Here is a 25,193-nt window from a genome sequence, read left to right as displayed (position 1 = left end):
GCTGACTAATAATGAGAGATGTCATTCTGAGGTACTTACATGTTAGTAATCGCTTTAATATAAATGGTAAATCCTTACAAGACAATTTCTTGAATCCGAGCAGTTATGAACTATATTTTGTGTGTAAATCCATCAGCCCTTATATAAATATATACAGGTTCATAAGAACGTGATCAACCGGTCATTCACATGTACAGAACTGTTGTGCTGACACCCAGGGGCATCTGTTAGTATTTTTGTTTTCTGCTAAATATTAATTCAATTTGGCTTTCTCCTCTTGTCCCTGTTATTGATTCACAGGCTGTATTTGTATCATCGTTACTGATAGTGTCATATCAGATTAGAGCAGTGATGGATAATTTTTATATATGCCTATTAATCATCCTGATCACAAATAAAAATCAGCACTGCTCAGCTGTTCATTATAACTAAAGATATTAAAATCCATTTATGACTTGTAATTGAAAGCAAACATACTCATTTCTTCATGAGTCAGTACTGATCACTTCCTTATTAGGAACTGTAATTATGACTGTGAAACTATGAAATCGTTTCAGATCTAATTGAATTTAATGATACTATAATTACAACTCTGACAAAGATTTTGTCATCCAATGCATGGCACAAAAGCAAAATACAAGTAAATGATTAGTAAAATAGTAAAAAATCATTTAAACATATTATTTTGCATTCCAAATGTATATGAAGTTGTGTACAAGTTCTCCATATTTGTTATTGTATTAACTATTAATCCAATAAGATTAATTGCGCAATGAGTGGCCTGGATTTCTGTAGGCCAAAGGAGCTTAGTCTTATAAAGTATAGTCAGCACTTTGGAAAAGGTCTTTAAAGTGCATGGACTGACAAAACAGACTGTATGTGTCCGGCTGTATTATGTGTTTGCTCTTGAACAAAACTGAGCATCTTTGACCAGTAATATTTCTGAATGTTGGCATGCAGATGTGTGTGCAATGTATCAAAGTATTGTGAACACTGGAAGACTGACACTTCTTCACTGCATATATAAAGAGATCATTGCAGTGAAATCATATTATTAGTCTGCTGCTTTGCATTTATATCATTTAATATCACATAATCCCTTTTCTTTGAGATTATACTCCTTATATCTCATTGCAGAACTATCAGCATTGTGGCTTTAGAGGCTACTTATAACAGGATCAAATTGTAATAGTAAGTAATAGAGTAATAGAGGCAACATATAACATTAAAACATTTTGTGATCTATTGGGTCTGGGTCAACCTAAAAACAAGGCCACTGGACTTCCACAACCCCATTATTTTTGATATTACTCTCTTAAAAATAAAGGTACCAAATGAATGTTGTCTCAGCAATGCCATAAAATAAAGATTTTGTTTCCACAGAGAACCTTTAAGTGATAAATAGTTCTTAAAAGAACATGTATTTTTCTTAGTTTAAAGATTTTCTGTGGAATGGAAAGGTTCCGTTGATGTTAAAGGTTCTTTATGGAACCATTGATTCCAATAACCATTATTTTCAAGAATGTAACCATTTACTGTAGATTTTAGCTTTCACTGTGATCCAATGTGGTACGAGTCCAGACAAAATGCACCACCCTCATGAACTAGGCCAGACTTCTCAGAATCAGATCCTATTTTTGAAAAACTATTAATAGTAAGAGCAGAGGGCAGAGGGAATTATGATTGTCTCAGATTGTCTGCATGATTCACAGGATTGAGTGACCAAGAGCTGGATACAGTCAGGGCTTTCAGCATTTCAGATCTAGGGACCCCCTTCCCATTCAGTTAAACAAGGGAATCCCAATATAAAAATGCTAGATAAATGCATTCTCAGTAACATTTTAGTAACATAACTTTATGTCTAGCAGACATTTCTTGTTTATATAATATTAAGTATATCATTTACAGTATGTACCACCTTTGGACATTCATTTTAAAATATATATATTATTTTAAAGAATATTTGAAAGAAAATGTATATATACTGAAAAAAAATAGACATTTCACAAATAATAATTTTGAAGTAGATAGAATAAAATGTTATTTTCTTGTAAAATTTATTCTAATAATCTCTAAATATCTGCTATATACAACTTTGAAAAAGGAAGTTTACAGTGTATATGTCTTCAGATCGACTGTAAGGCCATCATGGACAACCAGGGAAGGTCCAATATGGGATAGTAATTCAATTGAATATTTTTTTTTGCTGGCCTTCAAAAGATTATTTTAGATTTAACAGGTAAAAATAATCAGGTCATTGTTAATGTTCTGTCATGAGACCCTCGGGGAGCCCTTGAACCTGAACGGAGGAATGGATCACTCTGTGTGCTCAACGATGAATTATTGCAAAGCACTTGATCTTGTTTTAAGCTAATTAATTCAGACATGGATTGATATGAATAATCCCTTTCAGTCATGTGATCCAAAATAGTCCTGGTGCTGAATCCCAAGCCAGTAGAGCACCTTTGCCAAATGGTTAAGGTTAGTTTTACACTTTGGTACATACTGAGTTTTTTTTACTTCAGTTTTTAGTACTATTTTAATAGGGCATACTGGTTTATATCCTAAATCAGACTTTTTTTGGTGTTGTATCATCAGTTTGTACAGGCTTAAATGTTTATTGGGATGTCTGGATCAGAGAGGAAGCCAGGACAGTGAGGCTCACTGATGTGATAATGGACATTTTCTGTTGAGAAGCAGAGCTTGTGTTCTTTCTTGTCATCATTCGCGATGGGTCAGCGACTCAGTGAGGATTCGGACGATAAAGAGATTGATGTTGCTGAACTGCAGGAGTGGTATAAAAAGTTTGTGACTGAATGTCCTAGCGGGACGCTCTTCATGCACGAGTTCAAGAGCTTCTTTGGTGTAACTGAAAACCCAGAAGCAGCCGGTTATATAGAAAACATGTTTCGTGCTTTTGATAAAAATGGGGTAAGTCATTCAGTTTATTTCAGTTACAAAAAGTAGGCATAAACACTGTGTAGAAGTTAGTATAATATAATATAATATAATATAATATAATATAATATAATATAATATAATATAATATAATATAATATAATATAATATAATATAATATAATATAATATAATATAATATAATATTGGGAAAGAGATTGCATATAGAAAAAAAAATGAATTTGAAAGGTTTTTGACAGGTCAATCCTCTTTTCTCTTTACCTCCCTTTCATTTTTTTCATAGGACAACACTATTGATTTTCTGGAATATGTTGCAGCCTTAAATCTAGTGCTGCGAGGAAAGTTGGAGCACAAACTGAAATGGACTTTTAAAATGTATGACAAGGACGGGAGCGGCTGCATCGACAAAACAGAGCTCAGGGAGATTGTGGAGGTAATCATTTCTCATGTTGTCAACACAGTCAGATGGACTTAAACATCGATTGGGATTGTAATACTTCAGTGGTTTACTAGATTACTAAGGAAAATAAGGATGAAAACTGTCATTCTGGGTGCATTTATACTGAGATTACATATTCATGACCTGTTTCATAACTGTCCCCTTGACATAGAAACTTAGTGAGATGTTTACAGGGGATTAATCCAAATGACCTCTGTGATAGCAGGACATTTGTGTGCAGAAATATTATCATACTTTGTAATGCCGCTATAAAGAAGACATTTATGCATTTGGGATTACAAAAGAAAGAAATGGGCACCTTTACTTTACTTTTACAGTCAATCTACCGCCTAAAGAAAGCCTGCCATGGTGAACTTGATGAAGAGTGTACCCTACTGACTCCAGATCAGGTGGTGGACCGAATATTTGAGCTAGTGGATGAGAATGGAGATGGTAAAACTTACTATGATTCATTACTTTTCAATGATTATTAAATGGTTAAGACAAAGTTTAGTCTTTTCCTTTATTATAATATACAGTCTGCGTTTATTTAAGTACACTGATGTTAATAATTAATCAAACCGTGGCAAAAATGTGGATGTTTTCTCAAAGGCTTTCATGAAAAAGCAGCTGATGCAGAGTTTCTTTGCTGTGTCCTCAGGGGAGTTGTCTCTGGATGAGTTCATCGATGGGGCTCGACGTGACAAGTGGGTGATGAAGATGCTGCAGATGGACGTGAACCCCGGAGACTGGATCAATGAACAGAGACGCCGCAGCGCCAACTTTTGAACTCCATATTCACCAAGACAACCCTTAACTTAACCAACATATACAGAGCATGCATAGCTGAGTCTTCGTCTTGGTTCATTCAAGTGAATTTAAGCCATCAGTCTTTTCTTTTTTATTTTAATTTAGTGGTGCAACTCCCATTTATTTCTTTGACAAACAGAATTAATTCTATCTACATGTAAATATTCATGTTTTCTTTGTGGTTTGTTACATTCTTGTTAGGATTTGTTAAAGGCTCACTTTCATGACTGACTGGATTTCTGACTTTCTATTATTATTATTCTGCAGATGAGGTGCATTTGAGTTTACTGTATGTGGCATATTACTGAACTTAGAAACAACAGCAATTCATTTCAAATTGGCATATCTGATGTTTGTCAATACATGAATATTGTAAAGAGTGAAGTCCCTGGAAGGTCTCAGTTGTAAAGTTATTTGCATTTTTCAATTTCTCAAAAATAAAAATTTACCAGTTCTAGATTTAATGTAGGCTATTATTATTGAAGTTATGAGTTTACTGTATGTGGCATATTACTCAACTTAGAAACAACAGCAGTTAATTTCAAATTGACATATCTGATGTTTGTAAATACATGAATATTGTAAAGACTGAAACCCCTGGGGTAACAAAAACAACAACAACAACACAAAAAAAAATCTCCAAAGCAGAATATTACCAATATTGTTTAGGACTATTTTATTCAAGCCATCTTATGATTAAATTAACATCATAACATCATGTTATATCACTTTCTAATAATGTTTTAGTCTCAGGATTTCAGCAATTGTCGCTATTTATCATATTTTTTTCAATGCTGTTACAGAAACATTATTTTATTATTAATATTTTAACAACTATTAAAACAATTATAATATAAAATTAATTAAAATGTTTCTGCTATGTTAAAGACTCCAGATTTTAAAAAATATATTATTATTATTATTATTATTATTACTTTCAAACATTAGCAGTTGTAGTATAACCATTAAATGCTGATGTATGAGATTGTTCAAATGAATAAACAAACAAATTCATACGTTACAGAAGCTTTTTTGGCGTATAAAATATTTTTTTCATTTCGACGTAACCTTAATTCATGCTCCCTGACGCTAGATGGCACTCAAGCCTTTCAATACTAACAATTTAAACCTGCACTGGAAGCAAAAGAGAAATCGTGTTTTTCCCTGCTTCTTTATTTACAGTGATTGACCTCGTACTACATGAACGTTTAAAGGGACGTAAAACACACATCAGCTTCATTGTTGTGGTTAAATGAAGCCTCGTGAAGCACTGAGACTTTCCTGTGACTGTTTCGAGAAAAGATTCAAGGCTTCGAGAGTGACGAAAACAGCGCTACCTGGTGGTTAGTAAAAAATAAACCAGCCGAAAGCCTGAAAAACAGATTTCACTATGATTTTACTTCATATAGTGTGACAACAGCTTGTGACAAATGTTCAATAGCTTTTTGTAGTCAGTATAAAATGTGTTTGCAGGGATCGCTATGCTCTTCAAGAAGAGGTTTGGTGCAGTTGAGGAGCTCTGAGTGAGTGTGAATTATCATTACTGAAAGGTGCCTATCAAATTACACACCCTAATTTAAAAGCAGATATTGATTTTAGATTTGCTTTTTTATATGATTCTGGCTAAATTACTTGAAAATGACAATAACAAATAATTTTGCAGTTGTCAAAACTCAAATACAGCTTGATGATTGCATTTTTAAAGAATTAGGGTAACATTTCTTTAAATTGATTTGAACGTTCTGCTCAATAGACTGCAATAAGTGGTGTCATTTTCTCTTGCTAAGATTGGCTGTGGGCTGGATAAACTGAAATGGGTAAATGTGTCATTAAGTCTTCCAGAACACAAAAATCTCCATCACTGAGTACACAATCTAGTCCACAGCAGGTCTGAAACCTTAATTTCTGAACTGTTCTTATAGAATGGTTAGAGGATGGCTTATTATTCCAACGGAATTTCACAATGTACTTTATGGTGTGTAGGGTGTTCATTAGTCTTGTTTTGGGAAATATAAGCTCTTAAGACTGTTCCAGTTATATAAGTTAAATTCCATTGTTTTTCCATCCTGGTGTTGCATCTCTAAATGTATGAATGTTCTTTTCATCAGGGTGCGAGTTTCATTTGATTGTTTGATAAATCATGCTTTCTAGTTCATATTTTTCCAGTAAAAATTAAGTGTACCTCAAATAAAAATGCACTATAAATGTCCCATGAATAATAATCCCACCATTATTCTGATATCCTTTATCCCAATTGATTCTTTAGTATAGTGGTTCTCAAACCTGTTCCTGGAGATGTCTCGTTTCTGTGTCTGTGTCACATTAGTCAGCCGCATATGTCATTATAACCATTAGCAACCATTATAAAATTCACTATTAGTCCTCATGAGGGATAATTACAGTTATTTCTTTGGAATGCAATGGTCGACATGTAATGGTCAACATAAATTGCTGACAAATAAGACCTCTGAAGGGGGCAGCCTTTGAAATGAGACACAGCGAAAATGTGTTGTTTTGGGGGGAATCCAGGAACGGGTGGGATCCACTGCCTTGGTATATTATAAATAATATTGAAAAGCATGCTGTCTTTAGATTGTGCTAATGATAGGAAACAGACTCATGTTTGCTGTTTTACATTCAAGGAGACTGTTCACTCAGATTTATATATATATATATATATATATATATATATATATATATATATATATATATATATAAATAAATCATTTAAAAAGACAAAATTAGAATATTTAAACATTATGCTTACAGCAATATTTATTTTATTTTGCAAAAGAATTTACTCAGAGTTAACTAGAATTTCATGTTTAAATTTTACACCCAGATGTTTAGCTTCTAAAAAAATTCTCAAAATGATACTCAGTGAAATAAAAATATAACCTATATATTTGAGATGCCGATCTAAATACTATACATAAGTGTGGTTTGAATTCTTTATGTAAGTTAAAATCAGTTAATAAAGTCAACCATGTGATTTAACAGGACAAATTGTGTTGACAGAGGAATCAATGCTGCTGTAATTACAGAGACATTGTAATGAGTAGCTTTTTAGTACTAAAATCTCTTAAAGACAGTGCCCAGGCTGATTTTAACAGTCTTAATCAGAAGCCATCTGCGGTTCCTTACCCTACTTTAAAATATCACACAACCTCTCATCATAATAATCATAGTTATCTTGACAGTCCTCCCAGGGTGTAAAGTTATCTTCCTCGTTCTCAACAAAAGTAGACCAAACATACGCAAAATCCACAGGCCTCATCATGCGTATTTTACACCCTGCCCTAACTAGCGCCTGAAGTCTGCTCTGTATCTCTGGTTCCTCCCACTGGAAGAGACGGGAGCAGTGGATAATAAGACGCATTGTCTTGCGTTCTCGCAAGATCTCTACGAGTTTAGCAGCGCAGGCTGCGCAAGGGCTTGAAGACATGTACCAGGTCACTGTGTAGTGGAGTGACTTGTCGTAATAGGCCAGCACCTGTTGAAAGAAGGCTTCTTCGGCATGTGAACCCGAATGCTCATCCTCCAGGTAACCACGAAGGCCATCTGTCTCTCCAGCGCCTCCTTGAATGTCTACCTGGTAGCACAGGAAGGTCTTGTTGCGTCCAGAGGAATATTCCACATTTCTAAATTGGAACTTAAAGAAGGTCGGGTTCATTCTGTCTCTGTGGGAAGAAGGAAGACATTTGGAATAAGACTTTTTTCACAATATATTATAGAAGTTGGAATACTCTACATGACTTCATTACTAAAATATTTAACAATTTTGAAATTTTTTGTAAATGTTTACAGAGAAAAATTAGATGTGCACACTTTTCAGACTTCAGATTTTCAGGTTGTTCCAAACATGGCAAACTCATGCAGAAACGTGCACCTTGTTGCACATGAGAAACTGGACTCAGACTGGATGGAATCATAATCTAAAGCTCTAAATTGGAGACTGTGCCCATCATACACTACATGATTTTCTGTGAAATCTCTCAACTCCACAACTGCCCAGTATCTGCAGACTGGCTCTGCCTTTCAGCAACAAGCATCAACTACAAATATGGGCAAAAATCTGTGCAAAAGTTGTGTAGTGTATTCCAACTTTAAAAAAAATGAATGCTTTAACTTTGGACAATAAGTATTCAGTTTGAATGGCCACTAATAAGCCTACAGAGACTCAATGGGCTTATATTGATCACTTTAAATAAATTATCATAACATGTTATGTTTAGTTTTCTCTGGAGTTTTATTTTATTTGAAAGAAGGACCCGTTAAGTGGTAAGAGGTGGTGGTGGGTTTTATTGGCCCTGATCTACACTACATGGCTTAAAGTTAATGGCCACCTGAACACCACACCCATATGTGCTTCCTGAATGATTTAAAACCAGATATTAATAGGGAATTATTCTGCTCTAACAGCTTCCATTTTCATGGGAAGGTTGTCCACTAGAATTTGGATGATGGTTGAGATTTTCTCCCATTCAAACATGAGAGCCAATGGGGTTTCCTCTCTGGATTTGTGCAGGTCAATCAACCTTATTGACTTCACTCAGAAATGTACCGTTGAAAGTCATTGAGCTCTTTGGTTCTCTAAATCTTTGTTTTAGGTAAGTGCATGTCTGTGCGCTTGATTTTATGCTACTGTACTGTGGGTGTAGCTGAAATAGTCAAACTGGTTAATTAGAAGGAGGTGCCCACATACATTTGGTCACTAAGTGTCTGTATCATAATTGTTTGCTACTTGCTAATTGCTAAATTGCTAATGTTATTGTTCAACATGTTGGAATTTCAGATATAACTGTTGTTATAGTTGGTTCCACCTAGCATTGCTGAATGCTAAATACTCATGCATTATCTATGTTTTAATTTATTAAAGGTCCCTCTTTTAAACAAGTGGCAAAGTAATCTTAAAATAGGTTGTGGTGTCATGCACTATGCCATGCTGTTATGAATTTTAAATGAGATAGACTATCAGAAACAAATTGTACAACAGCTCGGAAACAAATTGTACAACAGCTCGACAGTACCCTTAAAGGGACAAATTTGTGCCTATACTCCTAAAAGGTGCATAATAATTACTTAGTGGAAATATATACTCTTAAGTTACAATTATGAACGGTTTATGGTTAGATAAGTTATTGAGCCAGAGACAAGCTGTTGTGTCCCTATAGGCACAAATATTTAGCTTTAAGATTTTTTTTCCCCAATGTTCTTGCTAAGTGACTGAAGTATTACCGTTGTATCCAGTTTGTATAAGTGAAAGATATCTGACGTACCCTACAATGATCTCAAATGGAGGCAGCTCCATAGGCTCCAGCTCAAACTCCTCATCTTTGACAGGGTGTTTGGCTCCTTCTGCTACCTCCCCATTTCCTTGAGGCATCTCCTCATTTCCTTGAGGCATCTCCTCATTTTTTTTAGGCATCTCCTCATTTTTTTTAGGCATCTCCTCATTTTTTTTAGGCATCTCCTCATTTTTTTTAGGCATCTCCTCATTTTTTTTAGGCATCTCCTCATTTTTTTGCTGATTTTCTGGGTTCTTCTCCGGCTTCTTTGTCATCTTTTCACCTTTTAATTTGTTCTTTTCTTTCTCCTTTTCAGATTTACTCTCTACTTTCTCGACTTTCTTTTCTTTCTTCTTCATCAGACCACCTTTACTGGGGGTCTTGCTGTCCTTTCTGTCCGCCATGACTTAGCTGTGCAGTGAAATGAGTCTGCTAGCTGTGAGTGTGTGAAGGCTGCTGTTGATTTAGTTTGTGAGTCAGAGAGATGACAGCATGAATATGTTCCTAAGTCTTAGAGTTAAAGATGAAGATAAAGATAACTCTGTCACAAACAGGAGCTGCTCAGAGGGGGGGGGGACTGAAGGGCACCTGCTCTCTTGTTTCCATGCTAAAAAAAGAACAAAGTATAATGGGGGGGTGGGGGTTGGGGGTTGTTATGCATTCATTGTTCAAACATGTCACTGCCCCATTTTGTTCAACGGGGTGCATCAAGGAGCCATTTTCTTTTTGCTCAATTTCAAATGTGTAATGAGGATTGACACTCAATGGCATATAACCCAGATTCATCAGATTTCCCTCTCCTTTTGATCAGGATATTATTGCTGTTCACACACCAACAACAGGCAGTTTATTAATAACCATAGTTTGGCAGAGTGTTCAGAAAGACTCCGTCTCTTCACATAGTGAATGCCATAGTTCAGTTTAGGCCTTTACTACCCTCACATCAGGTTGGTCTAAAGGTCAGCATGGCGCTGGCCAGTCCCTGAAGAATCTATTTTTTATTTTTATTTTATTTTTTGCACTCCCTGACCCGTGAGCAAACTGTGTTACCGTTTACAGACACTTAAGATGCTGTGATGAAGAACTGGGCCACTCTGAAGAAGATAACAGATGTGAAATATGGTGTTTTTTAAGGTTAGATTCCTGTACAGAGTGCTGATGCCCCCACTCTACCATTTTGAGTCATTAGTACTGTGTTACTAGTTCCCTGCCAGCTTTTTTACACATTCTTGAACTTCTGCCAGAGCTGGGAAACTAGGGAAAGTCCAATGGTTTTGCCAATGTTCAGGATACCAGCTTACTGGGCAGTATACACTATGTACTGCAGACTATTTTTAAAAACGGTATGTGAAACAGGCAGTGTTATTCCACAAAAAAATAAAAATATATTGTTTAATTCTGCAAATTTGGCTGATGATCTGGTTCATCCATCACAATAAAAATTGAAGGAAAACGTACTGGTAATTTATATAGTTTATCATATACAGTATAGTGCACCAATCATAAGAGTAGTTGCATTCCCACTTCTCTAACAAAATCTGAGCTGCGTGATTGTTTATATCTTCTCAAAATGTAAACTGTATTATATGTCTATGTGGCGAGTGGGGCGGGGCCGAGAGGCGTGGGAACGAGGAGTGAGGCCAGGTGTAGTGATTGGAGATGAGCTACACCTGCGCCCCACCGCCAGTATCGAGTCCCACGTAGGAGATGGAGGGATATAAAACTGGAGTGACGACCGTGAAGGACGAGAGAGGACCAGGCCTGGGACATTATTTTATGTGTTTGCTTTTTATTTGTGCGCATCAGTCGCCGTGAGGGGCTGACGCGCTGTTTTGTGTTTATTTTGAATAATTAAAGTTTCTTTTTGATTGTGCGCCGGTTCCCGCCTCCTTCTTCCCGATGAATAGGAAGTCTTTATTGTTACACCGAGCAGCAGTGCGTCTGGGAACCGGAATTTTTTTTTTTTTCCTCTCTCGTCCTTGTCGCTCCTCCTTCCATCTCCTTTTCTCTTGCCTCGTCTGTCCTACCCCCAGGTTCCTGCAGGTCCCCGTGAGCGGTCCCCCCCGGAGGGAAGGTGGGGGGGGAGTAGAGCGCAGTCTCGAGGGTACCCCCCGGCCTGCGAGGGGCGATGGGGGTATGTGGCGAGTGGGGCGGGGCCGAGAGGCGTGGGAACGAGGAGTGAGGCCAGGTGTAGTGATTGGAGATGAGCTACACCTGCGCCCCACCGCCAGTATCGAGTCCCACGTAGGAGATGGAGGGATATTGTGGCGGTGGGGCGCAGGTGTAGCTCATCTCCAATCACTACACCTGGCCTCACTCCTCGTTCCCACGCCTCTCGGCCCCGCCCCACTCGCCACAGTCTATCTGTAAAGTTGGATAATATATGTTATATATCCAACTTTATCCGCATACATACAGTACACTTAAGTGATATATAATTTATAGTAAATCTCAAATGCTGTTTATTTTGTCACCAAATGTAACTACATTGTTGCCTTTATATCTTCATCCTCATATAACGTTATACATATACCTAAGCAGGGTGATATTTTAAATATATAATATCTCAACTTGATTGATTGTATTATGGCAAAATACAGCTAAATGTGACTCTCAAAGGCATAGTTCACACACAAATGAAAATTAGCCTATGATTTACTCACCCTCAGGACAACCTAGGCATGTCTGACAATCCGCTTTCAGATAAACACAATTGCAGTATATTTAAAATTGTCCTGGCTCTTCCAAGCTGTATAATGGCCCTTTATAATGCCCATTTTTGAAGCCTAAAAAACTGGATCCATCCATCATAAAACTACTCCACATGGCTCCAGGGTGTTAATAGCCTTCTAAAGTGAAATGATGCATTCATGTAAGAAAACTTTAAATTTAGATTTTTAATTCACAAAATGACATTCAAGCTTTTGACGAGGACTGGAATTGGGAACAGCTGATTGTAGCCTATTGTAGTAATGTTATCTCTGGTATCCTGGTCTTTGAATGTATATGCATTCAGGGGGCACGACTCTGGTTGGCGATTGCAGGGAGGGTGGGACGTTCGCTTTCAGTGCTATCAGGCTAATGCCGCGTTTCCACCGAAATTACCCAGAACAGTTGTACCAGAAACTTTTTTCCCCCCAGACCTGTTGCCTTCTGCGTTTCCACCGCGGTACCATGAATATTAGGCAAATAGTCTGGTGACATAGGTCAGCCCGCATTTCTCAATACAAAGTACGCAGTTTTGGAATTTCATCCTCAGTCGTTCGGACTTTGCGAGTTGGACTCAGGTGGACAAGATGACGCAAATCTGGTAATTCTGCAAACAGCGGCGTACTTGATAACATCAGTCAGCTTCCCTTGGCTACTGCAATTTTCCTCACTGTATATTTACAATAAGATGAAATATGTATACCACTGCCTCCTTTCGTTTTCATTTAAACATAATAACAGCTGCAGAAATGTAGTTCAGGGAAAAGTGTAGGCCTATATAGCCTACATTACAATAAAACAAAATATTATATCAAAGAGTATTGCCTCTTTTTATTTTCATTTGACCATATTAATAGATTAAGTGAATAAAGACCAAAGATTACCTGTTAGATTTATCCAAAACGAAATATATTTTATGTTTAACCACTAAAGAGACTTCAGAGCCAGCGGTACAATACTTTAAAAACTACATTTCATGACATGATAACAGTAAAATTTTGAAAATAATCCAATCACAATGAAAACCAATCAGCATGCTCAGCGCTTAAGTCCCGCCCCTGAAATTTCCGGACCTTTGAAAAAGTACTACCTTGGAGCAGGGACTTTCTGGGGGGCAATTTTTTTTTTTACACTGAACTTTATTTAGATCCTGGTTCCTGCGGTGGAAACACGCAGAGTACCAGCCCAAAGTCCTGGGTAAAGTTCCAGCAGAGGAAATGCGACTTCTAGCTAGCATTTTACAAGATCTCCTACTGCACCTTTAGGGTTGTAACTGCATGCATGACATCAACATCTACTCAAGAAAACAAAATATTTGGGATAATTTCATTGTTTTAAAGTCTCCCCTAGATAATTAGATGATTGAGAATTATTAACTGTAAGAGTTGGAATGAGAAACATACTAGTAAAATGATTCTTACTATTTGTATAACTTTGTGTTAATGTTTGAGTTTTTAATTGCTGGTTAATTTATTCAGTTAGTGAATATCAGTATGTCAGTATGTACTTGGTGTTACCCATTAAAGCAGCATAAATTTGATTTTGGATTTATGCTATATGTGTTATGCACCATAGCAAATAAAGTCATTAAATGAATTAAAATGTTTCAGCCTATTGTGGACAAATCTAACATATTACATTCATAGTTTAGCTGGGATAACAAGGAGGTCATTTCTATTTACAATGGACATTGCATTGTCACACCCCTTACCAGTGATAAATGTTATTTTCATAATGAAACTGACCAATTTATCACACAAACACAGCTACACATCACATCCACAGCAACTGACTGACATAGATAGAGATTGCAATTGAGAGCAGGACTGCAATTTCTTTTGATGTTTGGCAAGACGGAATGTGACAATGAGGAAATGAAATTGCAATAGGAGCCACTGCTATCGCTGTTTCAATATGGCTCGGCCATTTCTGCATGAATGTTGAAAAATGAAATGTCAAATGGACTTTGCTTTTCCATTTGAAATTTGGCAGACATTGCAAATGACGTGTGCACAAACAGAATACGCAATTGCAAATACAATGTTACCCAGAATATGATACTGTAGTCCCTCTGCGATTGAATGGGAAACTGAAATCAGGCTTCACATCCCACGTACACACATTCACAAATGTTCATTATATCTGCACTGCAGCAGTGCCACCTCGCCTTACACATAAATCTGTTTGAAATTGAGTTTATTGATTGAATGTCCTTTTACTATTTTCTTCACCACATGATCAGAATACAAGCATGCATAATCTCTACTGTTGCGATCCACAACCTTAGCACAAGAGTGCTGTAGTTACAACTGTAAATGCACACACTGACATCAGTGATTGTGTTGTAAAGACAGTGAAATTGCTAAACCCTTGGCATATTATTGTATGCAGTTATGACAGGACAAAAAGTCAGGTTTGATAACAAACACTTTTTAATGAAATGGAAAAGTCTTTTTCACAACAAAAGTTCCTTAATGCACAACAACTCTTCTTAATATCCCACTGGCTTGACTGCTCTCCATTCAGCCTTGCAAGACTGCAGTCCACCATCAGCATTCTCTGATTCCCCATAGGCCTGAAATGTAATTATTTTTAAGTACAGAACCTGCCTGCAGTTTTTCTATTGGGTGGATTTTGTACACAAAGAACCCACACAAAAAAGCTTGCCAGCCTCACTGTAACTCTATTTGAGCAATTCTTTCCTTACATTAATATAAAGCTAACTAATATACACCAAATGTGTGATAACGTAATGTTTAATTAAGCTGGAAATGTACTATTCTATTTCTTAAAGGTGTTCTGAGAAAGCCTTTGGCTGCAAGAAGAGTGTGTTTCCTGGGGTTCTACATAATACTGATAGTGATGGAGAATTATTATGTTAATATTTAACAATTAATCAAGGATAGGTACAATGGGCACTGCACTTATCTGATCCCATTACATTTTTGGGTGGTGAAAGTTAGTAGACAGAACGTAATGTTTAGAAATGTCTGCAATAAAAGCAACCAGCATCTGATAATTTGCCATAATAGGTAAATAGGTAAACACTTTATAATAACTTTCATTTCCTTTTTCATCAAATCGCATTACATTTTCAAATAGTTAGGAGACAGACGGACAAATATAAAAGTTATTATAAATTGTTACCTATAATAGCTAATTAATTTATCTAATTTAGGTCTAGCCTATTGTACAATAACAAAAGAACACTTTTTTTTTTTTTGCTGACAACAATATTTTGTTTATTTTGGGGTAAATGTATAGTTTTTATAGATATTATATCAGGCACAATCCCCAATTTGCATTTGAGGTGTTTGGTTTGATATCAGTACAAAGGAAATCCTTTAAAGCTCTCTTTGCGTTTAGGACCAGAGTATCCTATAGTTAGCCTTCAAGTAAATCAGAGTGCCCAGGTTTTTTGGCAGACGTCGGCATTGCTCTGGTCTGAGTGTCTTGCTAACCAGGTTAAATATCTGGTCCACTGATGTGGTTGTTGCTGGCACAGTAAAAACTTTTTTGGCTACTTGTGAGAGCAGAGGGAAATCAATGGACTTGCGTTTCCAGTATTGTAGTGGATCCTCGTCTGTGGGTTCTTCGTGGAGATATGTGGACAGCTCCTGCTCCACAGTTTTGGCCTGGGCCGTTGGCCTCTGCTTAATGAAAGAGAACAGCTTGCAGCGTTTGGACGGTGATGGCTGGGCCTCTGAGTGATGTTCTAGTGGACTCAAAGGCCGAGTATGCTTTCCAACCTCTTCCAGCAGCACCTGTTTGTGCCAGTCGCTGTCACTGCTCCAGGACAGCTTGAACTGTGGGTCCAGGGTGGTGGCTGTTACATAAAGAGGGTCCTCAAGAATGCCTGCCAGTCTGCGGTCCAGAGCTTGAGACAATCCCATCACGATCCCAGTGCACTGGTGAGTTACGACCTCCGCCAGGTGCTTGCGCAGACCTAGCACACAAGGCAGGGCTAGGCTGATGGACACGTGCTTGTCTCCTTGGACCATTTCTGAGGCCTCCTCAAAAGGCTCCAACACCTCAACCAGCTCCCGTAGCTCTGCTTTTTCTAAGTTGCCAAGGACTAGGTCATTTATATCCACAATGTCCTCAAGAAAATCCATTGACTCCACCATTTGCCGCAATATTTTTAACTGAGCGTTCCACTTGTCTGTGGATGAGAGACAATTTGTTAAGGTACTGGAGCTGAACACTTGAACAAGTTTTTCAGGAGCCACTGTAGCAATTATGTAGTTATACAGGCGGGCTGCTTTGTTTAGAGGGACTGATATCTGAGGGGAAGCGCAAACTCCTTCCTTAACACACTGAGCTAGCAATCGAGCAAAGCAGTCTATCCTACTTCGACCAAGACACTGATCTAAAGACTTGCAGTTCTCGTTGTTACTAATAGTTTCTTTGGCATCACTAGACTCTTCTTCGCTACCATCTTCCTCCTCTTCTTCACCATTTACAATGAGACTGAACCCAGGAAGACGAAAAGCAGATCTGTTTTCACAGGGAGACAGATCTGCGACGACTCTAAACACTTTTCCAGACATGCCATGTGATTCGGAGATCTCATCAAACTCGCTGAGCATTTGCCGAGTGTTGCTGTGGTCTGGAAGAGGTAAGCATGCCAAAAGAGTGGATCTGATGTGCCAGTCTGCATTAATGAAATGGCAAGTCACTCCAAGAAACCCAGCACCACTGTTGTAACCTGCAGAGCTGCTTCTCCACAGGTCAAGGGTCACACTGCAGGACTCGGCTCCTTTTAAAGCCTGTTTGGCAGCTAGTTGCACTTGGGAGACATAGGCTGGCAGGAGCTGCTGTTGTATATAATGGCATGGTACCGGAATGTAACGGGGCTCCAGGAGCTGAAGAAGCTCACGAAAACCCTCATATTCCACTATCTTTGCTGGTTGCAGGTCTCGGATGATCATCTTGGCAATAGCTTCTGAAATTAGGGATTGGCGAGGGTCACTGTACTCAAACTTGTTCATCCCAGCACTGGTTTGAGAGATCACTCTGCCACTTGGAGGGCCGGTACACATCTGCATTGCCTCCCTTTTCACATCTTTCTTCCTCACAAACTCATCATACATGGCCTGATGTTTGCGCTGTGAATGTGACAATTATATACAGGTGAACTACATATAGAACACAATATACATGATCATGTAAACATATATCTAAACACCCATGAACAACAGAATATTAAAGATTCTCACACTTTCTGACTATTGAACTTCTTATTATATTTTCAGGCATGTGTTTATCATAAACTCACTTGAAAGAAATTGCACTTACACAGCACATTTAAAAAAACATATATTATTAATTTATATATTGAGCAGGAAATTACCATTTTAATTCATATTTTAAATCTCTATTACCCTGAATAATGGCAAGGCATATATCGTTAAAACTCTCGTATTTGTCATGTTATTAGACACAAAGCACGGTTTCATTTAAAAAAAAAAAAAAAAAAAAGAACCCTTACCTTTAAATGCGTAACAAAGTTAGAAGTAACTGTCCGTTTAGCCTGAATCCTTGTGCCACAAGCTTTGCAGTTTGACTCAATTTTGCCATTTTCTCCCTCACAGACGATATTGAAGTAATCCAGAATGGAGACCCTAGATTTCGACGCCATCAGTGATCTTAAATCTTCCACGATATGAGCATCAATACAGTAAGAATAACACTTAGAAACCGAGAACAATATGTGATATTCTCTTTTGTTTTGAATAAAATAATCTAGTTTTTGGGAATCAATGTTAACAGCCTCGTCTCACCATAGAGATAAAAGGATAGTAATCTGAACGAGATCGCGTGTTCACCTGGTCTGACACTGATTGTGAAAATATCTTCTCGGTTACACGGCTCAGTAAAAATATAATAACAGACGTCCATCAAATCTGCGCGAGCGCGCAAACGATATTATGCGCGGTGTCGGTTCCGACCGTAAACATCGCTATCCGCTAACAGCTCTTTTCCGATGAACACCAGGAAGTAGACGGCGAGTGGGGAATATATTTATTTATTTATGAACCATTCCGTCTCTGTTTGAATGTTTTGAATTTATTCGTGAATAGGCACCTACAGCTTGATACAAGGCTAATAAAGGTACCATAACAAAGATCGGGATGTGTGTATATCTCGTTTTGTGCGTTAATTTAATGCAGTGATTAAATGTAATCTGATAGCTCAAGCAGACAAGAAGAAACGAGGACGCGCGTGATACTTACTGCTCGTGCACGTTTTACACGTATTGTTTTTCAAGGTTTCAGCAGGAATTTTTGACGTCAAGAAAGTTACAATTACATTTAACATGATTACTTAAGTATTGCTAGGGTTCGAGAAACCATCGTCTAGCAGGTAAGCGTACGTAGATAGACATTTGTCTAATCAAACAGAAAAATCTAATGAATTAATTGCCATCTTTCACAATTCCGTTCAAATGTCAGTTTTAAATGGGAAAGAATATGCATTTATCTATGCATTTTAATGATCTAACAGATATGATTCCACCACATAAAAACGACGAGAACATTGCCTTTTATAGCCGTTGTATTTATTAATATAGATTACTATATAGATTTCGATGAAATTCAGTTATTGAATTTTAACTGAACCAACACTCAAATTATTTGATCTAATCCAAGACACTGTTGTCTTTTAGAGTTGCTTCACATCAGAATATGAACTCTCTCCTTAGTTGAGTTTCCATAACTGATTCTACTATTTTTTTCTATTACTTAGCTGCTTAGACACAATCTGTATTGTCAAAAGCACTATACAAATAAACGTGATTTAACAAGGAAATATCTGATAACTAATGATTGCAGGAGTATTTACATTTAAAATGAAACAATTATGTTCAACCACATAGTTCTGAAAAATTAACGCAATGAAAAAGTATCTTATTGTTTTAGTACTTTTAAACGTTTAGGATTATCCTGAATTTAACTGTGCATTACCGCTCAAAAAAGATAATATGATTAATCAAAAATATTTTTATTAAGAAAACAACTTTGTTCATATAATTAGATTGTTTTCAGTGATTGTGTGACATGTCAAACATCTGATATTTTTCAAAACAGTAAAATTGAGTTAAAGACTATGGCTCCATTTGGTTCATACACATTTTTAATAAATCTTAATTACAGATGAAAGTGAATAAGATCAGTTATTCGTTTTCCATTTCTGGCTGAGTCTTCTCTGTCTTCTGTTGCTTTTCCTTCATCTGTCCCTGCATCTCTTTTCTTATAGCAATTATTGCACTTTGTAGAGATGCAATTTCTGCTGAGAGAGTGATGACTGTGGGGGGAGAAATGTGTTTAAAAAAAGTTTTAACCTTTAAATAAACCCAGTATACAAGACACAGTATTTCCATAAAACAAATAAATCATATTGAAATAATTCTTCATATATATGCCACACAGTAAACGTACAGCAAAGCACACCAAATCGGTATACTGCAGAGGGACAGAATTAAATATAGCATAAGCACATAATATTTATAAAAGACATAAGTGCTCACCCTCTTTAAATGCAGACTGAGCTTGTTTCAGGTTTTGTGGTACAAGGATTCCAAACCACTTCAAAGGTTCCCTGTGCTCTGGTGTGGATTCTCCGGACTCTGCCTTTGTTTTTCCTTGAGGGTCTGTCTCTTGATCCTCCTCTTTAACCCCCTTTTGTATGGTATTTATTCGCCTTCTGAGACCTGAAACTTTTAATAATGTTGTCATGAACAGAAAATCATACAAATACAGCTTTAGGTCCCTAAACAACAAGCAACACTTTGGAAAGACTAAAAAATAATACAGTAATTTAAATCTGACATACCGGTCTCTTTCACTCCAATGTCTTCAATCGTGTTACTTTTCAATTCTTCCGTTTTATTCTCTTTTCTCTCACATTTGAACTCAGCTGTCCCATCTTCTAACATACTGTTGTTAAGCCAAGCACATTGATCTATGTAAATGATTAAGACTTACACACAAATCAAATGTTATTTAATCGCATGATATTCTACTAACCTGGTTTCAACATAAACAAGTGGCTCCATCTCACTAGCGTACTGCAGAGAGGAGACTTGCTTATTCCCCATTGAATAACGTGCTTTGGCAATTGAAAACCATCCCTGTGTTAAAAGGATACAGCCAATTATATTAAGAATACAAATGAAAATAATTCGCGTGCAATACGTAATTATGGACAAGTTGGATTCCATTCCCAATATGAATATGTGCTCAAACTAATCAGGTGTATTTGCACGTTTCACCTCCTCTATAAGGGAATTAAGTTTATGTCGTTTCTCCTCCAGAGCCTCGAGCTGGTCCATGAAAAGCAGCAACTGCTCGTCCAAACGAAGCTGTTGATCAACACGCATTTCTGTCGTTTTATCCGGCTAAACAGAACCGAACAATAATAACCAGTAGTAAAATAAATGACTTAATGAAGAATGAAACGAGAAGTATTCCTGTCGAACGCTTTCTGAGGGATGTTGAGAACCTTTTACCGGTCACGTGACAAGAAGTCACATGACATCAGTTAGCTGTTACGTAGATGGCGTAACGTTAGTTTAGTACGAGTTTTGTGAATGCAGTATTAACAGGATTTATATGTCACACAAAAAGCGTTCAAGTCATCATTAATATATTTTTTTCCAAAAATATGGGTTGTATAATAAAATATGAACTTAGTGTGTTTTGTGTGTAATCTGTATTTGCTGAATATTTCGCTTGATGTATTTGTGTATAAGTATGGACTCGAATTCGTAAAACATAAACACACACGTTACTTTTATCATGCATACATAGTTCATGCAAGTCAGAGCTGTCAACATTAGCTTACTAGACCAGCTCTCGCTGCCCCCGGTGTTTTTTTGTTTGTTTTGTTTTGTGTGTGTACTTGTGTTTGCCTAATTATTGGTCTTTTGTGTTTCTATTGTACATCATAGTTCAATAGTACTTTTTTACTAAATATATTTACATTGTTTTATTGTATGTAAATATGTACTTTTACTCTCTTTTAGGGTGACTATTACCATCCGTCTAGGGACTGCAGGTGAAAATAGCCTTCTGGCTAACTCTGGTATATTGACAGAACTGTTCATTAATATGTATTGTCCCTGTAATAAATAAATAAAAAGACTACTTCCCATACCGGGAGTCGAACCCGGGCCGCCTGGGTGAAAACCAGGAATCCTAACCGCTAGACCATATGGGAGATACACGACTTAAAATAAGTAAATTTTTTAACCTAGAACGTGTCACATCTGTGTCATTATATAAATTCATTTTATCAAAGTGTCCGTCATTCATGTTTGTCTTTTCAATATCGTATCCAGCACTAGTCAATGATTAAACGTAAAGATCAATGGTAGAAGCACACATTATTTTCACTAGCCACCATAAACATGCTGCATTGTGAATGACTTTGAATCATCTAGTTGTAGTTAGTCATCTAGATGTTTTCTAGTTGTATTAATAGGCTAAAAAAGGTAGTATGCTCATATGTCAGCGCAATAGAAAATATTGTAATAAAAAAGTTGTTTTAACACACTGATGTATAGATAGAAAAGCCCAACTCCACCAGGCGCTTCCATCACCTCCAGTAGCTCGCCGTGATCGTATAGTGGTTAGTACTCTGCGTTGTGGCCGCAGCAACCCCGGTTCGAATCCGGGTCACGGCAGGGATAAGTCCCTATCACGCGGCTTAGGGGGTGTGCTTTTTTATGTTTTATAAGGAAGCTTCTTTTATTTTATGAAACATTTTCTTTACAACCACAAAACGCGAATTGTAAGACAAATTTACATTTTTCTAAATATGTCATACATTTCTTACTTCATGTACACACTTATCAATCAAAAGGGCAAAAAGTCTAAGTTATTATGCGAATTAACTCGAGTCAGAATGTACATGTGCACAGTAGCATTTGTCATCAGTCACCGCGACATCGAGTGGACTTTTGAAGCTGAAATAATGAGTGGATTCCGCTTGGACTTGGAATAACGAGAGGAATAACATGACTAACTTTCTTTTCGGAAGATTGTAATGCTTCACAGGCAGTCAGGTACAAGGAAGAGAGACTACGGCTCTTTAAATTAGGTAAGACAAAAAGCTTTATTATTTGCAACAGGTTTATTCACTTGTAATTGCAATTTAAGGTGGAATATGTGAACGTCGGGTCCAGTCGGGTCTGTGTCTTCCCGGCGGGTTAGGGTCCAGATGTCAAATAATATACGGGTCCGGATCGGGTCCGGGTAGGCATTTCTCGGATCTACACGGGTCCGGGTACAGCTTTTGAAATATTAGACGGGTCCGGGTCGGTTCGGTGTAGTACATTACGGGTCTCTGTCGGGTTCGGGCACAAATTTTTGGACCCGTGAAGACCTCTACCAGAAAGGTAAGAAAAACATCATCAAAGTCTTCAAAGTAGTCCATGTGACATCAGAGGGCCAGTTAGATTTTTTTTGAAGCATCGAAAATACATTTTGGTCCAAAAATAGCAAAAACTATGACTTTATTCAGCATTGTCTTCTCTTCCGTGTCTGTTGTAAGACGGTTCAAAACAAAGCAGTTTGTCATATCTGGTTCACGAACGAATCATTCGATGTAACCGGATCTTTTTGAACCAGTTCACCAAATCGAACTGAATCGTTTAACATGGTTCATGTCTCCAATACGCATTAATCCACAAATTACTTAAGCTGTTGACTTTTTTAATGTGGCTGACACTCCCTCTGAGTTAAACAAACCAATATCCCGGAGTAATTCATGTACTCAAACAGTACACTGACTGAACTGCTGTGAAGAGAGAGATGAACACCGAGCCAGATAATGACTCGTTCACGAGTAATAAATAAACGGAGGTCTTACGGGTTTGGAACAACATGAGGGTAAGTTATTAATGACATAATTTAGTAAATTGGGCGAACTAACCCTTTAAGTCTTTCTAATGCTACCATTTATACATTTTGTCTCACAAACGTTTTTATCTTTCATCCACATTTACAGATGTTGAAGGAAGCAGAAACTATAAATCACCCCTATTGGCCACGCAAACTGTCCATTCCCAACTATGAGGCTAATGACTGTTCAATGTCAGAGATTCTCATATTTCTGTTCTCTGTGTCCGGGACACTGCTGCTCGCCACCTGGTCACTGACTGGCCATAAGGTGTCTGGAAGCAGACTCAGTGGAGGAAGGAGGTTAGCTCTGTGCTGGTTCACCATAGCCCCTTTCACACTGCCATTCCGGCAAATACAGGGGTAAAATGTTCCTGCAATTGTTCCCTGGTCGCTAGATTTGGCACTTTCACACTGCCAGTGCTGACCCGGGATATGTGCGTGCTTTCACACACAACCCTTGAAGATCCCGTAAAGACACGTGACATCAGCGCGTGACGTGTAATGTACGAGTCGACAACATAGGCACGTTATACTTTCACTGAAGCAAGCAAACGATCTCGGCGTCAGCGCGGAAAGTGAGGAACTAACTGATCTCTGCTTCATTACAGTTTGCACATGTGTTTTCTTCACGGACGTTGATCTTCCTTCAAAACAGCCTGTAAAAGAGTCGCACGATAACGCACGTCATCACTTTGACACGGCATAAGATCTGGCTTTTGTTCACACAGCGCTCGTCCCGGGTCGAACCCGGGTTCAATTCGGTAATCAATCCCGGGACGTGGTTGCTTTCACACAGAAGGCGACCCGGCAATGTTCCGGAAATATTGCAGATCCGACATGCAGTGTGAAAGGGGCTCATGTGTGGTTACATCAATGGGGTCATTGAGGGATGGTTCTCTTGATACTACACCATCATTCCCGAAGACCAGAGTTTCCTTTCTCAACTGTGTGAGTGAGGTTCAAAATCTATTTGGTTTATCATTATCATTAGGATGTTAAAAAAATAATAGTTTGAAAATATTCCTTTAAAGGGTTAGTTCACCCAATAATCAAAATTATGTAGTTAATAACTCACCCTCATGTCGTTCCAAACCCGTAAGACCTCCGTTCATCTTCGGAACACAGTTTAAGATATTTTAGATTAAGTCAGAGAGCTCTCAGTCCCTCCATTGAAACTGTGTGAATGGTCTACTGTCCATGTCCAGAAAGGTAAGAAAAACATCATCAAAGTAGTCCATGGGACATCAGAGGGTCAGCTAGAATTTTTTGAAGCATCAAAAATACATTTTGGTCCAAAAATAGCAAAAACTATGACTTTATTCATCATTGTATTCTCTTCTGTGTCTGTTATGAGAGAGTTCCAAACTCTGCAGTGTAGTGATATCTGGTTCGCGAACGAATCATTCGATGTAACCGGATCTTCTTGAACCAGTTCACCAGAACGAACTGAATCGTTTAAAACGGTTCATGTCTCCAATACGCATTAATCCACAAATTACTTAAGCTGTTGACTTTTTTAATGTGACTGACACTCCCCCTGAGTTCAAACAAACCAATATCCCGGAGTAATTCATTTACTCAAACAGTACACTTAAATCACTGTCACCTGTCTGAGTTATCACATTTCAAGATAAGAAAATAATCGGTTCTTTACAAGTCTAAATATTTCTTCTAATCCCATCTTTCTTGGTTAAATGAGTATTTATGAAATAATAAAATGGCTCAATTTTCTTTAAATATTGGAAAATACTTTATTTACTAAATATCCATCAGTGAATACACAGAAATGTTTTATGAGTGGTATTGTCGTGGTGATTTGTCTTTATGTTTAGCTTTAAAAAAGGTAAAACTACAAACAAAAGAATTTATAGAATAATGATGGATTAAAACAAATCTGTTTGGGTTACAAGTATAGGATTTATTTCACAACAACGAGCCAAAATGCCGAAACCCGGGATCGAACCAGGGACCTTTAGATCTTCAGTCTAACGCTCTCCCAACTGAGCTATTTCGGCCATAGAGACCCCTCCTGGACTGAATCTTTAAGTTCTTGCCAGTGGATATCACTTTATTACATTATCACTCTGAAACCCACATTTCATCTTCCCTCTCAAAAGAAGAC

At 37.5% G+C, this 25,193-nt stretch overlaps 4 protein-coding genes and 3 non-coding genes across 11 annotated transcripts; 2 read left to right on the top strand and 5 right to left on the bottom strand.

The window, feature by feature from the left end:
* The first annotated feature begins 2,438 nt into the window (after window positions 1-2,438).
* On the top strand, window positions 2,439-4,631 carry LOC127944544 (guanylyl cyclase-activating protein 2-like). The gene is made up of 4 exons (XM_052540557.1): window positions 2,439-2,931; window positions 3,202-3,351; window positions 3,696-3,810; window positions 4,019-4,631. The coding sequence occupies exons 1-4, from the start codon at window positions 2,731-2,733 to the stop codon at window positions 4,144-4,146; spliced, it is 594 nt and encodes a 197-aa protein (XP_052396517.1). The 5' UTR covers window positions 2,439-2,730; the 3' UTR covers window positions 4,147-4,631.
* Window positions 4,632-6,974: 2,343 nt separating this feature from the next.
* On the bottom strand, window positions 6,975-9,980 carry LOC127944539 (C->U-editing enzyme APOBEC-2-like). 3 transcript variants are annotated; one of them, XM_052540546.1, is made up of 3 exons: window positions 9,676-9,980; window positions 9,447-9,612; window positions 6,975-7,847 (listed from the first exon to the last, which is right to left on the bottom strand). In XM_052540546.1, exons 1-3 carry the CDS (start codon window positions 9,857-9,859, stop codon window positions 7,313-7,315), a joined length of 885 nt encoding a protein of 294 aa, XP_052396506.1. In that variant the 5' UTR covers window positions 9,860-9,980; the 3' UTR covers window positions 6,975-7,312. The 3 variants fall into 3 exon arrangements, with proteins under 3 accessions (XP_052396506.1, XP_052396507.1, XP_052396505.1); XM_052540547.1 differs by having other exon boundaries at window positions 9,447-9,591; XM_052540545.1 differs by having other exon boundaries at window positions 9,447-9,979.
* A 4,593-nt stretch (window positions 9,981-14,573) lies between these two features.
* Window positions 14,574-18,393, bottom strand: LOC127944531 (zinc finger BED domain-containing protein 4-like). Of its 2 annotated transcripts, XM_052540535.1 has the most exons (3): window positions 17,948-18,393; window positions 17,656-17,788; window positions 14,574-17,272 (listed from the first exon to the last, which is right to left on the bottom strand). In XM_052540535.1, exon 3 carries the CDS (start codon window positions 17,255-17,257, stop codon window positions 15,527-15,529), a length of 1,731 nt encoding a protein of 576 aa, XP_052396495.1. In that variant the 5' UTR covers window positions 17,258-17,272; window positions 17,656-17,788; window positions 17,948-18,393; the 3' UTR covers window positions 14,574-15,526. The 2 variants fall into 2 exon arrangements, with proteins under 2 accessions (XP_052396495.1, XP_052396494.1); XM_052540534.1 differs by having other exon boundaries at window positions 17,656-18,393.
* Window positions 18,394-19,283: 890 nt separating this feature from the next.
* On the bottom strand, window positions 19,284-20,700 carry LOC127944543 (coiled-coil domain-containing protein 115). 2 transcript variants are annotated; one of them, XM_052540556.1, is made up of 5 exons: window positions 20,440-20,700; window positions 20,195-20,298; window positions 20,001-20,104; window positions 19,696-19,878; window positions 19,284-19,472 (listed from the first exon to the last, which is right to left on the bottom strand). In XM_052540556.1, exons 1-5 carry the CDS (start codon window positions 20,545-20,547, stop codon window positions 19,342-19,344), a joined length of 630 nt encoding a protein of 209 aa, XP_052396516.1. In that variant the 5' UTR covers window positions 20,548-20,700; the 3' UTR covers window positions 19,284-19,341. The 2 variants fall into 2 exon arrangements, with proteins under 2 accessions (XP_052396516.1, XP_052396515.1); XM_052540555.1 differs by having other exon boundaries at window positions 19,696-19,884; window positions 20,440-20,698.
* A 614-nt stretch (window positions 20,701-21,314) lies between these two features.
* On the bottom strand, window positions 21,315-21,386 carry trnae-uuc (transfer RNA glutamic acid (anticodon UUC)). Its single transcript has one exon. It is a non-coding gene; the product is annotated as a tRNA-Glu (tRNA).
* A 394-nt stretch (window positions 21,387-21,780) lies between these two features.
* Window positions 21,781-21,852, top strand: trnah-gug (transfer RNA histidin (anticodon GUG)). The gene has a single exon. It is a non-coding gene; the product is annotated as a tRNA-His (tRNA).
* Window positions 21,853-25,013: 3,161 nt separating this feature from the next.
* Window positions 25,014-25,086, bottom strand: trnaf-gaa (transfer RNA phenylalanine (anticodon GAA)). The gene has a single exon. It is a non-coding gene; the product is annotated as a tRNA-Phe (tRNA).
* Window positions 25,087-25,193: the final 107 nt, after the last annotated feature.

This window comes from Carassius gibelio, chromosome A23, assembly GCF_023724105.1.
Source record: "Carassius gibelio isolate Cgi1373 ecotype wild population from Czech Republic chromosome A23, carGib1.2-hapl.c, whole genome shotgun sequence".
Classification (NCBI taxonomy): domain Eukaryota; kingdom Metazoa; phylum Chordata; class Actinopteri; order Cypriniformes; family Cyprinidae; genus Carassius; species Carassius gibelio.
This window is presented reverse-complemented; position numbering and strand designations above follow the sequence as displayed.

Coding starts and splice junctions, on each gene's coding strand:
- LOC127944544 (XM_052540557.1), top strand. CDS start 2,731: ATGGGTCAGCGACTCAGTGAGGATTCGGACGATAAAGAGATTGATGTT. Junction 2,932..3,201: donor GTGCTTTTGATAAAAATGGG/GTAAGTCATTCA, acceptor TTTTTTTCATAG/GACAACACTATTGATTTTCT. Junction 3,352..3,695: donor AGCTCAGGGAGATTGTGGAG/GTAATCATTTCT, acceptor TTACTTTTACAG/TCAATCTACCGCCTAAAGAA.
- LOC127944539 (XM_052540545.1), bottom strand. CDS start 9,859: ATGGCGGACAGAAAGGACAGCAAGACCCCCAGTAAAGGTGGTCTGATG. Junction 7,848..9,446: donor CCATTTGAGATCATTGTAGG/GTACGTCAGATA, acceptor TTCTTCCCACAG/AGACAGAATGAACCCGACCT.
- LOC127944531 (XM_052540534.1), bottom strand. CDS start 17,805: ATGGCGTCGAAATCTAGGGTCTCCATTCTGGATTACTTCAATATCGTC. Junction 17,273..17,655: donor ACTTTGTTACGCATTTAAAG/GTAAGGGTTCTT, acceptor TCACATTCACAG/CGCAAACATCAGGCCATGTA.
- LOC127944543 (XM_052540555.1), bottom strand. CDS start 20,547: ATGCGTGTTGATCAACAGCTTCGTTTGGACGAGCAGTTGCTGCTTTTC. Junction 19,885..20,000: donor CATTGGAGTGAAAGAGACCG/GTATGTCAGATT, acceptor CATTATTAAAAG/TTTCAGGTCTCAGAAGGCGA. Junction 19,473..19,695: donor TCAGTCTGCATTTAAAGAGG/GTGAGCACTTAT, acceptor CTCCCCCCACAG/TCATCACTCTCTCAGCAGAA.